This window comes from Pimephales promelas, chromosome 21 (assembly GCF_988280905.1).
Source record: "Pimephales promelas chromosome 21, fPimPro1.hap1.1, whole genome shotgun sequence".
Taxonomy (NCBI): domain Eukaryota; kingdom Metazoa; phylum Chordata; class Actinopteri; order Cypriniformes; family Leuciscidae; genus Pimephales; species Pimephales promelas.
Window position 1 is genome coordinate 26,581,208 of NC_142789.1, and position 14,892 is coordinate 26,596,099.

Here is a 14,892-nt window from a genome sequence, read left to right on the forward strand (position 1 = left end):
CTCATAATTATGGTGATTCTGACATGACGTGAGTGCGGCTATAGCTTAGCATTTTGATTTCCTCATTAATGGAGTTTTCTCATTACTTTGTTATTGTAATCACAGAAACATGTCACATTCATTACAACAAGCTGATGTAGTTTTTAATCATCTTTAAACACCTCAATTATTATACTGTGGTAATCGGCAAAAAGAGTGTTATGTACCTTCAGATCTCCATATTTCCATTAATCAGCTTTATTTGTGCTTCATATGTTCTTATATAAGCTGTCAGTTTGGTCTAATGCACGCAGAGAAGAATACGTTTCTGAATCTGGTGCCCGTGGAGACTGGAGTGAAGCTGTGTTGTGTTTTTCTGTGGTGTTTATAGAGATTTTCGAAGTATTTGGGGGCCCTCAGAATGCTCTTTTGATGTGTCTCGTCCCAGTTTCGGCTCGGCACTTTGCTACAGTGGATTGTTGTTAGGAAACTGCAGCATTCAGTCTGTCTCTCAAGCACTTTAGTCTGGAAACAGGCAGCGGTTCGCCTCCTCGATCTGTCTCTCTACGGCTGATTTGTCTACAAGACTCTTTGATTGTGACTCCATCTGTTTGTCTGTTTGCCTTTCACCTGTTATCAATATCCAAATCATTTTTGTCCTCTAGTTCTGTCTGCCTCACCAGCTGCGTTCTGCTCTGGGTATACATCAAGAAAACAGTTTTTTCAAATCAAAACTAAGTATATACTAAGGACAGCATGCACAGATGGAGGACAGCAAGATGTAGAACTCAGGTTGTTTGGGACACTTTTCCCAAGTCATCTCAATGGCCAAAAGTGTCTCAATCACCCTGAATTCACCTCGATATATAGACCATTTTGCAAGATGTAAACAACACTGGTCCAGAAGCACTTCCTGTTTTTAACACTACATAAATCTGGGATAAAATACAACCAACAGAACATATAAAACTGAATCAAAAAGTTCAACAAACATCTTTAAGATGTTTTCTTTACATGTGAAATAAAGAAAACAGTTACAAACTGAAACAGAAAGTGTTTCTGGACCAGTGTTGTTTACATCTTGCAAAATGGTCTATATAATCCACTCAATTATTTACTGTTCTCACCTTCATTTTGTTCAGACTTTCTTTCCTCTATGGAACAAAAAATGAGATGCCTTAAAGGAGTAGTTCACTTTTAAAAACACGTTTGCTGACCCCCATGTCATCCAAGATGTCCATGTCTTTCTTTCTTCAGTCGAAATGAAATTAAGGAATAAGGATTTTTCTCCATATAATGGACTTCATTGGGTCCAAATGACAGTTTCAGTGCAGCTTCAAAGAGCTTTAAACGACACCAGACGATGAATAAGGGTCTTATCTAGCAAAACGATCGCTCATTGCAAAAAAAGTTTTAGTTTTATAAGCACAAATGCTCATTTTGCTCTGTTCTGGGATGCGCGTTCGTGGCTCGCCTGTTCTTTTTCGTTTGTTGAATGAACCAAATGACTCGAAAAAAGATTAGTTAATTTTGATGTGTGGACCCAATTAAGATATTTTTTTTTTATTAAAGGTGCTATATGAAACGTTTCATCTAAAATTAATTCTTTTTTTATTGCCTGTGTGTGAAGGGGTTGTAATCTGACATTACAATGATCCACTTGTCGGGTTTTGCTATTATCTCTGAAGAACCTATAAAGAACCTTTATTTTCAAGAGTGAAACTGTTTTCTCAAGTCATACTACAATATGCTGCATATGTGTGAGGAACAGTCAGTCAGTCGATGTAATTTATTTTTTCGGTCAGCTGTTAATTCAATAACTGCTATGACCTGATCGTTGAGTCAGTGAGTTGATGAATCATCCAGTCGGGTTTGTGAATCGAATTAGTCTGACTTAAAAGATTTCATTCTCGGATCCGATACACATCATTTCTCAAGGTAACTTGTTAGATGGGAAGATTATCATTAAACGAGTGAAAAAAGATCTGACTTTCAGTCTGTTTTTTATATGTGAGAAGAGATGGGCTAATTAATAAAAATTAGACATATGACAAGACACACACAGGCGAGTTACGCATGTACACAATTTCCCGTGAAACCTGTTCTGACAGATCTAAAATATAAACGCTTATAAGCACAGTGAATCAGGGTAAGTCAAAATCATGTTTTGTAAGAAGGATTGATGATGTATTGAAAAAAGTTACATAGTGTACCGGTACCTTTTAAATATCCAGTTATTTTCTAGTTTGGATGGAATGACATCATTATGAAATGAAAAATGTCATTTTTTTTATGTGAACTTTTCCTTTAAATGTGACCGTGAGACGTGTACACTCGATATTTATTATTAACTGAGCACTGTAAGGGTGCAGTATGTTCTGCGGCGTGTGTATGAGTGTGTTAGTATTCAGCTCAGTGTCTTTGAGAGATTCTCCGCTTCTTGTGGATTCTCTCTCTCACACCAGCTGACTAATCAATACCTCGGGTGCTGCACCATCATTTGGGTGTAAATCAGTGTGTGTGGAAGCACTCTGAAGGATATTAGCATAAACCTGTACACATTTAGTTTCTCATAAATCACATCAAATCTTCGCACACATGCGTAAGCACACATACGCCCAAAGTTGCTTGTTTAAATGTGCACACGTCCTGCATGTCCATACGCAATTCCCAGTTGAATGCAGTATATTGTTAGACATGCAACACTAACAGTGTAAATGTTAATGAGTATCTTCTTAGATGTTTGTTTGATGTTATGGAAATAGATCTCTGTTTCATAATGTGTGATGCATATATATTTCTCAATGGCTGTTTCTCAATTCCTACACTGCATTCTTTCATCGTAGACACTGGATGTTAGTTTTTGAATATTTAAATGTCATGCCTGTTAAAATGAACCTAAATGGTGTCCGCTAGGTTTTAAAAGACAGCCAGTGTCATGATTTTGTTCATTCTGGTCAGTCCGCTAATGGTCAGAATTTATACAGGGCAGGAGAACATGTAGTTTGAATCAGCTTCAATTGACCTATGGCGAAGCCATGCCCTCAAATGCAATGAGCCAATCACAGTGCACAGCTAACCCAATACACTCCGACATTCTCTGCTTTCCACGTCCATTGAAATGCATTGCAGTTAGTCAGTTTTCATTCGTTTTTTCTTGTCATTTTAAGTTTAAAATGGTCAAACGGTGTGCATGGGGTACATGCAACTCCGACGCTAGGTTCTCGAGAGGCTGGGCGACGCTGTGTATTGTTTTACGCTTTCCCAAGCCACATATCAACCGAGATAAGTGTCTGCTCTGGATTAAGGCCCCGCCCACACTACTGCGTTTTCGTTTAAAAACGGAGAATTCAAACGAAAACGATCTCCGTCCACACTAGCGTTTTACCTGCGTATTAGAATTTATCTCCGTCCACACTAAAACGACTGAAAACGTGGATCACGTGACCATTCACCAACACTGGGCATGCGCGCGCCGGTGTAAACAGTGGTTGGCGAATCAGGGAAAGATACGTCATGACTGATGACACCCAATCATAGAGCCGAGCGTGAGCCTCTGCGTCATCGTTTGTAAACTCCTCCGTTTTGTCTCGTCCACACTAAAACGCCCTCCGGAGATTCAAAACGCAGCTGCAGCGTTTCTAAACTTCTCCGTTTTAGGTCTTCGTTTTTCCCGTTTTAGTGTGGACGGGAGGTGCAAACGTAGCAAAAGGTCTCCGTTTTTAAACGAAAACGCAGTAGTGTGGACGGGGCCTAAGTTATGCGATTAAGTTATGCGGTAGACCACAACACCAACTAAACGTGGATAAATAAAAATAAGGATCTCTACAACTGTTGGAAGTTAAGTCAACAACGTATTTGAACGTTATCTATAACGTTAGGCTAACGTTAGCCTGACGTTAGAAAACGTTAACGTTAGCTTCTAGCTGCGTTGGACATCATGTCTTAGCTTCAATAACGTATCTGTAAATAACCGAGATAACAAATGTTAACAATGTTGTGCTGAATGATTGATGTAAATACTGTAGCACTAAACAGTGATGGCAACGATATGCGTTTTATCACATTTACACTGTGACCTGTACATTTTTGCCTGGAGCTGAAGCTTTTCGTCGACCTTTTCAACAATAAAATTATTAATATAACCCTCCAATGCATAGTTAAGGCCTTTTAGGTGACTTGGAGATGATATATAATCTTTCTGTCTCCAAAAATCATCAATTGCCTCCTGTGAAACGTCTCTTACTGTGACAGCTGCCATAGCACCGAACGCTGACTGTTTGTTCGAGTGAGTGGAGGGGGCGTGGCTTAGCCATAGGTCAATTGGAACTTGATTCCATATATGGAGAATGGGGTGGGGCTTGGGGTAGGTGGAGTCTCTCATTATGGGTGGAGTCAGTTTTTTCACTCTCATGTTGTTCCAAACCTTTTTTCCATACCTAGACAGTTCGATGTGACCATGTTTCTCAAGCTCCAAAAATGACCCCAAAACACAATAAAAGTATTCAATATAACTGGTGTAATTATATAAGTTTTGTCAAGTAATGTTATGATAATCTTCCCTTCCACATAAGCTCTAAAGTTTTTCGCAATCAAGAAATGGATCCTTGATATGTCACACCAGATGTTGGTCTTCTCTGAGGACAAAGCTATTGTATGTGGTCGTTCGAATCACTTATTACTAATTAATATTACTTGTATGGTCATTTTTTTTGGATGCTGAGACATGTGATCACTAATAGCTGCAGAAAAGGGATTTGCAGGAAAAAATAACAGCAAACAGATTCGGAATGACATGAGGTAAATAATGACAGAATTCAACAACCAAGAACACAGAGACAAAGATGATGATTATATGAATCAAGACAACATAAGAAATGACAGTTATAAAAGAGAAAGAGAGAAAATAAGAGAGAAAATATCAGCGTAGACTGGCACTGGTGACCCAATCCTGTTGTCTTTTTGTAATTACTCATCGCCCAATGGGTATAGAGGGCTTATCTGCTGTGTGTTTGAGTGACAAATGCTGACATCACACACACACACACACACACACACGGTCTGCTCTGTCTCTGCCACTCACATTGGACTCTTGACTACTGTCCTTCAATATGATTGACAAACATTTCTAGAGACATGATCACTAACTAACACACACAGGCTCGAAGTTTGACCTGATGACCATCACACAAACCCTTGTTGACTAAATAAAGTACATTTACACTTCAAAATCTCAGCACAGAATCACTAAATAGTAAATACCCAAACAGCTGGTTTAAAATCACAAATTGATGAGCCAGGCATCAAAAGGTCACAGATTATTTTTCAGGCCTTTTTAAATATTTACCACGATTAAATGAAAGGTTATGAATGACTGTGTTTGAGTTCAATCTCTCTAGAAGGTTTGCAGTTAATAAATGTAAGAATAATTATTGCCGGTGACAGGTCTGGCTATTAGAAATCTGCTCATTATCTTTCTTCATAACCCAGAAGCTCACGCAAGCGAGAACGTTTACTCACAAACGTAATTTCTGGAACAGTCATTAAGTCGTTATATTTCAGTTGTTGTTATTAGTTTTGGTAAATGGATTTATGATGACAAAATGATGATTTCAATGAGTAATTGAAAACTGTTTGTGCGTATGTGTTCTTGTAGGAAAATAAATGATCTTACAGGTTCAGTTTTTAATGCCTGTCATATTTAGATATGTCCAATATAGATGTGCTGTTGACAACATTAGCAGCTAATGTACATTATATTGATATAAAGCTGGCTAGTTTTCAGTGTCACATGATTCTTCAGAAATCATTCTGATTTGTTGCTCAAGAAACAAGTTGTGCTGCTTCATATTTTTGTGGTAACAGGATTTTTTTAAAGCATTTATTATAAATGTCTTTACTGTCCCTTGAGCTATTTTAATGCGTCTAAAAACTTACTGACCACAAACTTTTGAACAATATTGGTATAGCATTAGTGTTTACTGTACATAGTACAATGTCTAAAATATTTCAGCACATGGCTCTTTTTCCCGTTGGTAAGAACTGTAGATGATGGATGTTCGCCTGTTGTGAGTGTGTTCAATAATGAGACACACGCTGTCATGATGTCAGTAGATGTTATGCAAGCACTGATGTGATATTGATAGGCATCAGTTATCACACCTGAGCCAATGTGACCGCTATCTCATCTTAACCTGAGAGAGGTGTGTCTGACTCTGTCACACACATTCACCTTGACCATGAGGGTTTTTTTTTTACTATCCAGAGAAAGAGACATACAAAATAAATGTAGAATTTCAGAAAATTTGTTTTACAATGAGTCCTAAATAGAGGGTTACGTGGTTTGACCAGACTTTTAAAGGGATAGTTCACTTTGAAATTAATTTTTGATATGTTTTAGCTTACCTCAAGGGCATCCAAGATGTATGTGTCTTTGTTTCCGCAGTATTTTCAATTTTGACATTTTTCAGTCAAACCGTTCTTGTCTATCAGTCATATAATGGAGGCAAAGGGGGTCCACCAAAGAGCATGCACAGAGAAGTCCAAATTAAACATGATTTAATGACTCGTAAATGTAAGTACACATTGATGGCCTAAGACACGAAATGAGCGGTTTGTGTGAGAAAACGAAAAGTATTTATATCGTTTTTACCTCTTGTAATCATAGCCATGACAAAATGATCTGACTGCACAGGCGCTTCGGTCGGCGCATGCGCCGGAAGTGATCGCTTGCGCGCCGACGTCACTCTTTGTTTATACAGAGATTTCGGAAGTTTTACCTTTCACTAAATATATTTAGATATACGGGAAACCACAATGGAAGACGATTTCGATATATCTAAATATGTTTATTAAAAGGTAAAACTTCCTTTTCGTGTAAATTGAGTGACGTCACACGCAAGCGATCACTTCCGGCGTAACATTGAACTGATTCAGTTCGGTTCAGTTGGACGTTGAACAACTGATTCAGAACACTTGGATTACACGTTTTCTCACAAAAACCGCTCATTTCGTGTCTTAGGCCATCAATGTGTACTTGCATTTACGAGTCATTAAATCATGTTTAATTTTGACTTCTCTGTGCATGCTTTTTGGTGGACCCCCTTAGCCTCCAGTGTATGACTGATAGACAACAACGGTTTGACTGAAAAATATCAAAATTGAAAATGCTGTGGAAACAAAGACACCTACATCTTGGATGCCCTTGAGGTAAGCTAAAACATATCAAAAAATAATTTCAAAGTGAACTATCCCTTTAACCAGCATAACAGAAATGTATATAAACAAATCACCTTCCCCGCTTTTAAAACATGCTTACAAATGTCTATATGTCATGGCACAGAAATCATCCTAGACTTGTTCAACAAATTTCTTTCTTTCAGCTTGAGGTGTCAACATCCTCAAGTGTTGAATTTTTATTGCCCTTTTGTTTATTACTTGACTCCACCTGTGGCCCAATTTTGCATAAATATGATACTCTTCTATCTGCAGCAGTCACAATCATTGGCCCATTAAACTTCAGTTGAAGGCAGTTTAGCACACACTTGTCCGTTTCCTCCACCAGCTCTAAACAGAAAGTCCCACAGAGTAACCAGTGTCATATCGTGTCAGTCGAGCTGTCAGATGTTACAGTTTTGTTTGATATGATTTGTCGGACAGTTATATTAAATCCAGCATGTCGTGTCTCAACATGTCAGTTCCAAATAACGCATCAGTGGACGGACACTAGACAGGCTAATATACTCAACATCAAACCCTCATATGTTTATAATCCATTCATGAAGTCAAATGTCCTAACCGGACATCAGTTGCGCCTTTTGATCCTATTACGGAATCCTATTTATCTGTGGCAGCATGTCATCTGTCGTAGATTATGAAGCAATTGTGCCTGCTGTGTCAGTTAGGCAGTTAGTGCTGCTGATGCTGCCTCAATTCCTGTTACACTAGTCAAATGAGCTGATGATATTAAAATCTGCTACTATTTCTAATTGCAGTATTAGTTTTATAAGTACCTATTAAGCAGTACAAGCCAATTTTGTGGATTTTTTGCTAAACTTCTTGTTCTGAGTGTTTTGTAGCATGTTTTTATGTGGTGTTGGAAGGTGGTTGCTAACTCAGATTAGCACACCCCCAGGTCCTGTAGTGGTCATCTCTGTGCACTACAGTATTTCTTTCAAAGACTTTACTGAGTTCCTGAGGGTTGAAAGGCATGTCTATCATTATTATTTTCCCCTTCCAATGCCTGGTGAAGACATGCCTTGTGCTGTTTGGATCGCATTATCTATGATATTCTGGTCACTAGATACAGATCTTGTCCAAAATCCTGCCCTTAGAGGTCCAATTTGAACTCTTATTAAACATGCCTGGACCAGGTAGTCACTATCTTTAGGGTTACTCAAAACATCCAGTAAGGTTTTTTGGAGAACTTTGGATTTAGACTCTCCATGGCTCTCCAGAAGGCTAAATGAGCTAATTAAGGTCTTCAGGGTTACTTGAAACATCCAGGCATGTTTATTGGAGAATATACTCTGTGAAGTGGCTCTCTGGGAGCAAGATTGGGAACCCCAGATCTTACTCCTTTTAAGTAAGTCTATGGGATTTCCCCTCTCTATTTTATTGGACACAGGGTGAAATCGTAAGTGATCACTTAGAAAAGTAATAACACACCACACCTCACTTAGAAATAGTAACATACATAAGTTACATGTACAAAAGTGAAATATTTGGGATTAGTAATTTTTGTATTGCAAGCCAGGGCTCCAGACTGCGACCAAATGGTCGCATTTTGCGACCAAAATTTGAGAGTGTGCGACTGAATTTTACATCCAGTCGCACATGTGCGACCAGTAAATTTGCCACACGTTAAACACATGGTAAAGCGTGGAAGGGACGCGTCAATGAATCCGTGACAAGAATAGCGCGCGTAAACGTCTGTGGGAAGGAGACGGAGACAAATATCACAACCTGATGTGCGTCTGAGCAATCAGCGATCTATCGACTCGTTAGTCGTTACCTAGCAGCGAATGTAAACAAAATGAAAGTGGAACGAAAATACGCCACTCATATAGCTATGATTAGGACTGTGGAGCAGCAGCAGCGATCCGAACCATTGACGGTAAAATAAAGCCCCGAACTTGCCAGTCGCGGGCCGATCTCGCTCACGCAACACTGTTACTAGATCCAGTGAAGAAATCCATTGAATTCGCCTCAGAATTAATAACATCAACACCACGAGATCCAGTGAAAAACACTCCGATTCGGCGCAGAGTTCTGTTATAAACCATATCAGATCAAACAGCGCTGACGTGGAAACCAGGAGAAACACTTGACGTTAGGCTTTCAGTCCACAAATCAGCCTATCAGAACCATGCATTTAGGCTAATGTAGTAAGTTAATTCTAACCATAAATATGATAATGTGAAATAATCAAATGCTTACAAGTAGCCTACTACACATCTTTTCCCAGCACTTCAATAATATCATATTTGTATTTTTTATGATTACCAACACATTTTTTGTTCATCCTTTAAAGAACACAAAAAAACACAAAAACACAAAAAAATAATAATAGGCTACCATTGTAAACAGGATGTTTATTGGCTATTTTCACTCCATATACATATTTCACTACTTTTATTAATTAATATTAAGACATTATAAATGATAGTAACTAAAGTTAATTTCATCTACTTTCATCTACACCCTAAATTAAGCTTAGTGATTTATTGTCAGCCTCCGTGCTACCACATTTTTTTTTTTGTAGAACTCGCTGTGAGTTCTGATTTGAGGTGATGCTGCCCTCAACTTTGAGTCTGGAGCCCTGTGAACTTAAAATAAAACAGCATATCATAATGTCAAGTCTATTTATTATTAAAGAATTTGTCAGTATTACAGTTATTTTGGGGGAAATTTGAATAATTGCATTGCAAGCTGATTTAAGGTGTGCCCCTAAATTTTCTGCTTGCGCTCCTAAAATTTTCAGTCAGGGGCAACAGCGCTCCTAGTAAAAAAAGTTAGTCTGGAGCCCTGCAAGCAACCTGCCATGTCTCGTCTTCTAGTTCACTTTCTTTTCACCTTATCGTTCTTCATTATGTAAATGAATGTCCAAATCTTCTGATATAATTACATAGTCAGTAATTGGTTCATTTTATTTCCCAGGTGCAAGAGTGGTTGTGTCTAAACTGTCAAATGCAGAGGGCGTTGGGGATGGACATGGAGACACCACGGTCGAAAAGCCAGCAGCAGATCCACTCACCGTCCCAGCCCAGCAAACCTCTACCCCAGCCTGTATCCCAGCCCACAGCACCCCCACAGACCCAGCCCCAGCCCCAACCTCAACCCCAACACCAACCTCAACCTCAGTCCCAGCCTCTACACCAACCTCAACCTCAGTCCCAGCCTCAGTCCCAGCCTCCCCCAGAAGTGAAGAAGTTGACCTTTCCTCAAGCTACCCCTCAAAGCAAACCTCCTGCTCCTGGCGCTGTTGCTCTACCAGGCATGGCCAAAGCCCCATCCCAGCCTGACCTGTCCCGGTCAGGGCCCGGAGTCCAGCATCAGGCCCCACGACAGGACCAGACTCGCAGCGCCGGAAGTTCCCCATCCCGCCAACCTCCTCCACCAGAACAGCCCTTCGGGAAACTCTTCGGTTTCGGCGCTTCGCTTTTGAACCAGGCCAGTAGTTTGATATCAGTGGATCCGGTCCAAACCACACCGCCGGCCCAACAACCTTCCTCCCCCAAGCCCCCGCAGAAGCAGCCGGGACCCCCCGGGCCTGGTCCAGGTCCTGCAGCAGGTGTTAAACCAGCAGCCCAGCCAGTTCCATCACGGCAGGAAGTTTCTCCAAAGCCCAAAGTGTCCTGTCCACTGTGTAAGACTGAGCTAAACATTGGAGATCCTGCCAAGACCCCGAATTACAACCTCTGCACCCAGTGCCACACCCAAGTCTGCAACATGTGCGGCTTCAACCCCACGCCTCACCTGACCGAGGTAAGATGAGCTTTTTTTTTTAATCTGGGCGATTGTGTACTTTTTGTAAGGTTTTAAATTTTAGGTCCTTGGTATTAACTTGGAGCGTCCAAGTATTTGATGATATTGTTGCATCAGCTCAGTTTCATTTGTTTTTTTCAATAATTGTTGTTTGACTGGTGGCCAGAGTTGTTCTTTGGCAGATTTTTGTCTGACCGGTTATAGTATCATTCAAGTCCAGAATGACACTCCTACTATGATTAACAAAGATAACTCTTTGCCTTAGGCTAAATTTCATCACATAGTTTTATCGTGGTCAGACTAGTCTTTAGTTCATGTTGCTGTAATTGTTTTTTCTTTTTTGAGACTACTCGATTTACAGATATTGTGTGGCCAAGGGTTAGTTTAGAAAATGACATGGAGGCGTATTATGATACGGTTTTCAGTTTTCAAAGATCATTCCTTGCATAATATGATATTGTACATACCGATAGTATCATATGAATATGGTAATATGTTATTTAAAGTGGTAGCATGTATCTGCAACGTTGCAAAATGTTGCTATTGTGGCACTGCTATATTTTATGGCTAATATGGCACTGCCATATTAATGAGAACATCTCAGACACTTTGACATTTTCACTTGAGGTCAATTCAGAGCTGTAATCTGTTCTTAGGAAAATGAGCTTTAGTGGCAGTTTCCATATTTCAAAAGTAGCCAGATTTAGAAACATTTCTTGACCTTTAAGCTACCAAAGAACTGTTGAAGTAAGTCGATAGACGAAAACATTTTCTTTTTTATGCAAGCCGTCTTGATTGAATGGGAATCAATAGATTATCACAAATGGCATTTTGCATTTGAATGCAGAGATTCTGGTCAGAGTATATGATGAAATTCATATTTTAAGGATTTCAGATATATGCAATGTATTTTTGAATTAAATAATGAAATTATAAGTTTATATTTTTTAGCTGTACCCCCATTGAAGTTTACTGATATCATTTCCTCAGATGCTGATTTCTGCAAAGGTTGTTCGCAACAACGGCGATGCAGCTCTGAAAATTGAAGGCAGATATTTTTCAATACATTATTGATATCTGTATGAGAGAGTCTTTTCCAGACCTTCATCTGTTTTCTTTTCTCTTTCAGTCTGTGAGAAGCGACCTTAGAGTATTTCTGAAAACTCTTTCACATTTGTATCACCTGTCCTGATATCTTTGAAGTCGTTCATTACTGTCGAGCTAAAAGCCATCAAATGGCTCACTGCCCCTCAGGTCAACAGACCGTGAGCGCACAGACGGTTTCATTTCCTCCCAATAAAGTAACGATCCTCATGCAAATTGTTCTCATTGATCGCTTTTAGGCTACTTAATTCAGAGGCCAGCTAAGTTGACCCTGCCCTGATAGCTGTGCTGGAAAGTTTTGTCATGACAGAAAGAAAAGCTGGAAGAGTTTTTCATAGACAGCATAAGTTAAAATATGCAAATCAGGGATGATTGAAAGATGGCAGTAATAAGCTTTTAGGGAAGTGTTGCATTGTTTTATGAGGTCACTCACTCAGTCTTTACACACAGCTGTGAAGTCATTGGATAATCTTAAGAGAATACCATCGGTTGTCTTTTTTCATGATTTTAAGAGGAAATACATTTAACATGAAACTGAAAGGGCATGTGCAACCTATTTTACTTTACACTTTGGATTTACTGTTGACTTTAAAGGATGTTGGCAGCAGTTTCTTGTTGTTTGTCTTAGTTTGTGTCTCATCTGACCTTTTCTGCTGACTAGTTTGACCCCTTGTGGCATTGATGCTCATGTTAAGGCTAATATTAGAGGTGTACCTGATGTTACTCTGTCCTTTTATGTTCAACGTTCTTGTATTCATGGTTCGTGGAGCTATATCTTTGTACATATTCCTGCCATGCTAAAAAAAAACAGCCTTTTCCAGGTCTCTTAGCCTGGCCAAGCTTGTATTTAGGTGGTCTAGTTGGTCAACCAACATGTTTTCCTGCTTAAACATGCCTGAAACTTCTCCCACACACACACACACACACATGAAATCTAGACTGATGCTCTAACATTTATAAAGTAAATACCTCTAGTCTGAAACATAGTGAGCTGCCTACACAGACAACATTTAAAGGCATAGATTATATTCTGATACGAAGGCTGTGCCAAATAGTTGGCACACAGAATAAATCATTGTTTAAATCAATATTTCTGTCTCATTCTTTAGCAAAAACATCTAAACATCCCTAAAACAAGATCAATTGACTTGAGAAACAAAACTGCATTAGATAAGACTTGTTTAGTACTTAGAAAAGGGACAGAAATACTGAAATCTAAGGCATTTAAATGCCATCCAAGATGGCAGACGTAGAGAATACAAAAATATTTGGTGAAAAGTATTTTTTATGAGTTAATGAGCTTATTTTGATGAGTAAGACTGCATACATTTGTCTATAATACAACCTTCTTCTGCTGGTTAAGGATCATAGAGATTAACAAATAAACAGCGATTTTTTGAAATATCTCTTCAAATGCATGTGATGAAGCCTCTAGAGGCCCCTCGCAAAACCCTCGTCATATTTGCCACATATTTATTTATATCAGCCAGCGAAAACTAGGTCTGAATAATATAGGAACAGCATGTGGCCTAGATGGCAGAAACACAATTAGGGTGACAGACACTTACTGCAACTGCAACACAACAAATATACCCTAAATAAAACACCATAATTGGCATATAACTTATTTTAAAGCGTAATAAACCGACATATAATCTGCTACACTTTTATTATCTTTGTCATGATTCAGATTTTGTAGTACTGCCAAAAATACTTTTTTATATCTGAGATGATGTCACCTTGCTGAATTAAACATGAATGATGAGCTCATGTGGCAACAAGCTACGGCTTAAAAGATTTATTGTTCTGTGTTGCATACTTTCACATACTTAAAAAATACAATTGTCTCCATGTGTAGTATGTAGAAAGAACGTGGAACACGGCAGTGATTACTCAAATGAGTCATTGAATCATCTTTTGAATGAATTTACAGTATTGGTAAAATGACTCATATGGGCTCTCCATGCCAGATAAATATTACGATCTAGTGGATTTGAACTTAGATTGAATTCGCAGTTTCACAGGCATCTTCAGAGCAAAACAACTGCATGGGGAAAAGGTGGTGTGTATTTTTAAATCACAGACCTAGATATTCATAATGCATAATTTATCCTCACTAGCACGTAGACCCTGCTCCATATATTAATTTGGTTGAGATGCCGTTTTAAGATGAGTGACGTATGCGTGTTTGTTTGGAAGTGTTATCCTGTGGAGACAAGAGAGAGAAAGCAGACATACTTGTTCCACGAATCGTCAAATTCCACTGCAGTTTGTAAATAAGATGGAGCGCTTTTTTTGGACGGCATTCTGTATTATGTCAGAAATAAAAGGTTGAATCAATGTTACAACGCCTGCCAAGAACCACATGTCATATTTCACTTCCAAAAGGTGATTTACCAAAAAAGGAAAGAAATAAAATGTAATACTTTAGAAATGTAATACTGAAAAGCCCTTTTTTCTGAGCCATTATTTTCCTGACAATTAGGCCTTAAGGATATTATTCCCCCAATCACAATTATTGCTAATTATTAAAAAATAAAATATTTATATAAAATTACATTTTAAATATATGAAAATCACATGATAAATATTTAATATATTTAATATAAATAAATATTTAATATAATATTAAACAATAAAAATAATTGTATTAAAGTATTTTTTGAAAGATGTTCATTGCAAAAAAAAAAATATTTACATGGGTCATGGCATGAAGAAATCAAATTTGTCTTGACATATAAGAGGTCTTTGTACAATTAAAATATCCTCCAAATGTCATAGCCAAACAAACAATGCATTTATTCAAACAAGCTCTAAAAACGG

At 38.5% G+C, this 14,892-nt stretch overlaps 1 protein-coding gene across 3 annotated transcripts in view; it reads left to right on the top strand.

Annotated features, from left to right (window-relative positions):
- bsnb (bassoon (presynaptic cytomatrix protein) b) overlaps positions 1–14,892 on the top strand; it is a 96,720-nt gene that overhangs the window by 34,175 nt on the left and 47,653 nt on the right. For all 3 annotated transcript variants that reach the window (XM_089124922.1, XM_089124921.1, XM_089124923.1), the window contains one exon: positions 10,138–10,965. In XM_089124922.1, coding sequence (XP_088981048.1) covers positions 10,138–10,965 — 828 coding nt within the window. The remainder of the gene's footprint in view (positions 1–10,137; positions 10,966–14,892) is intronic.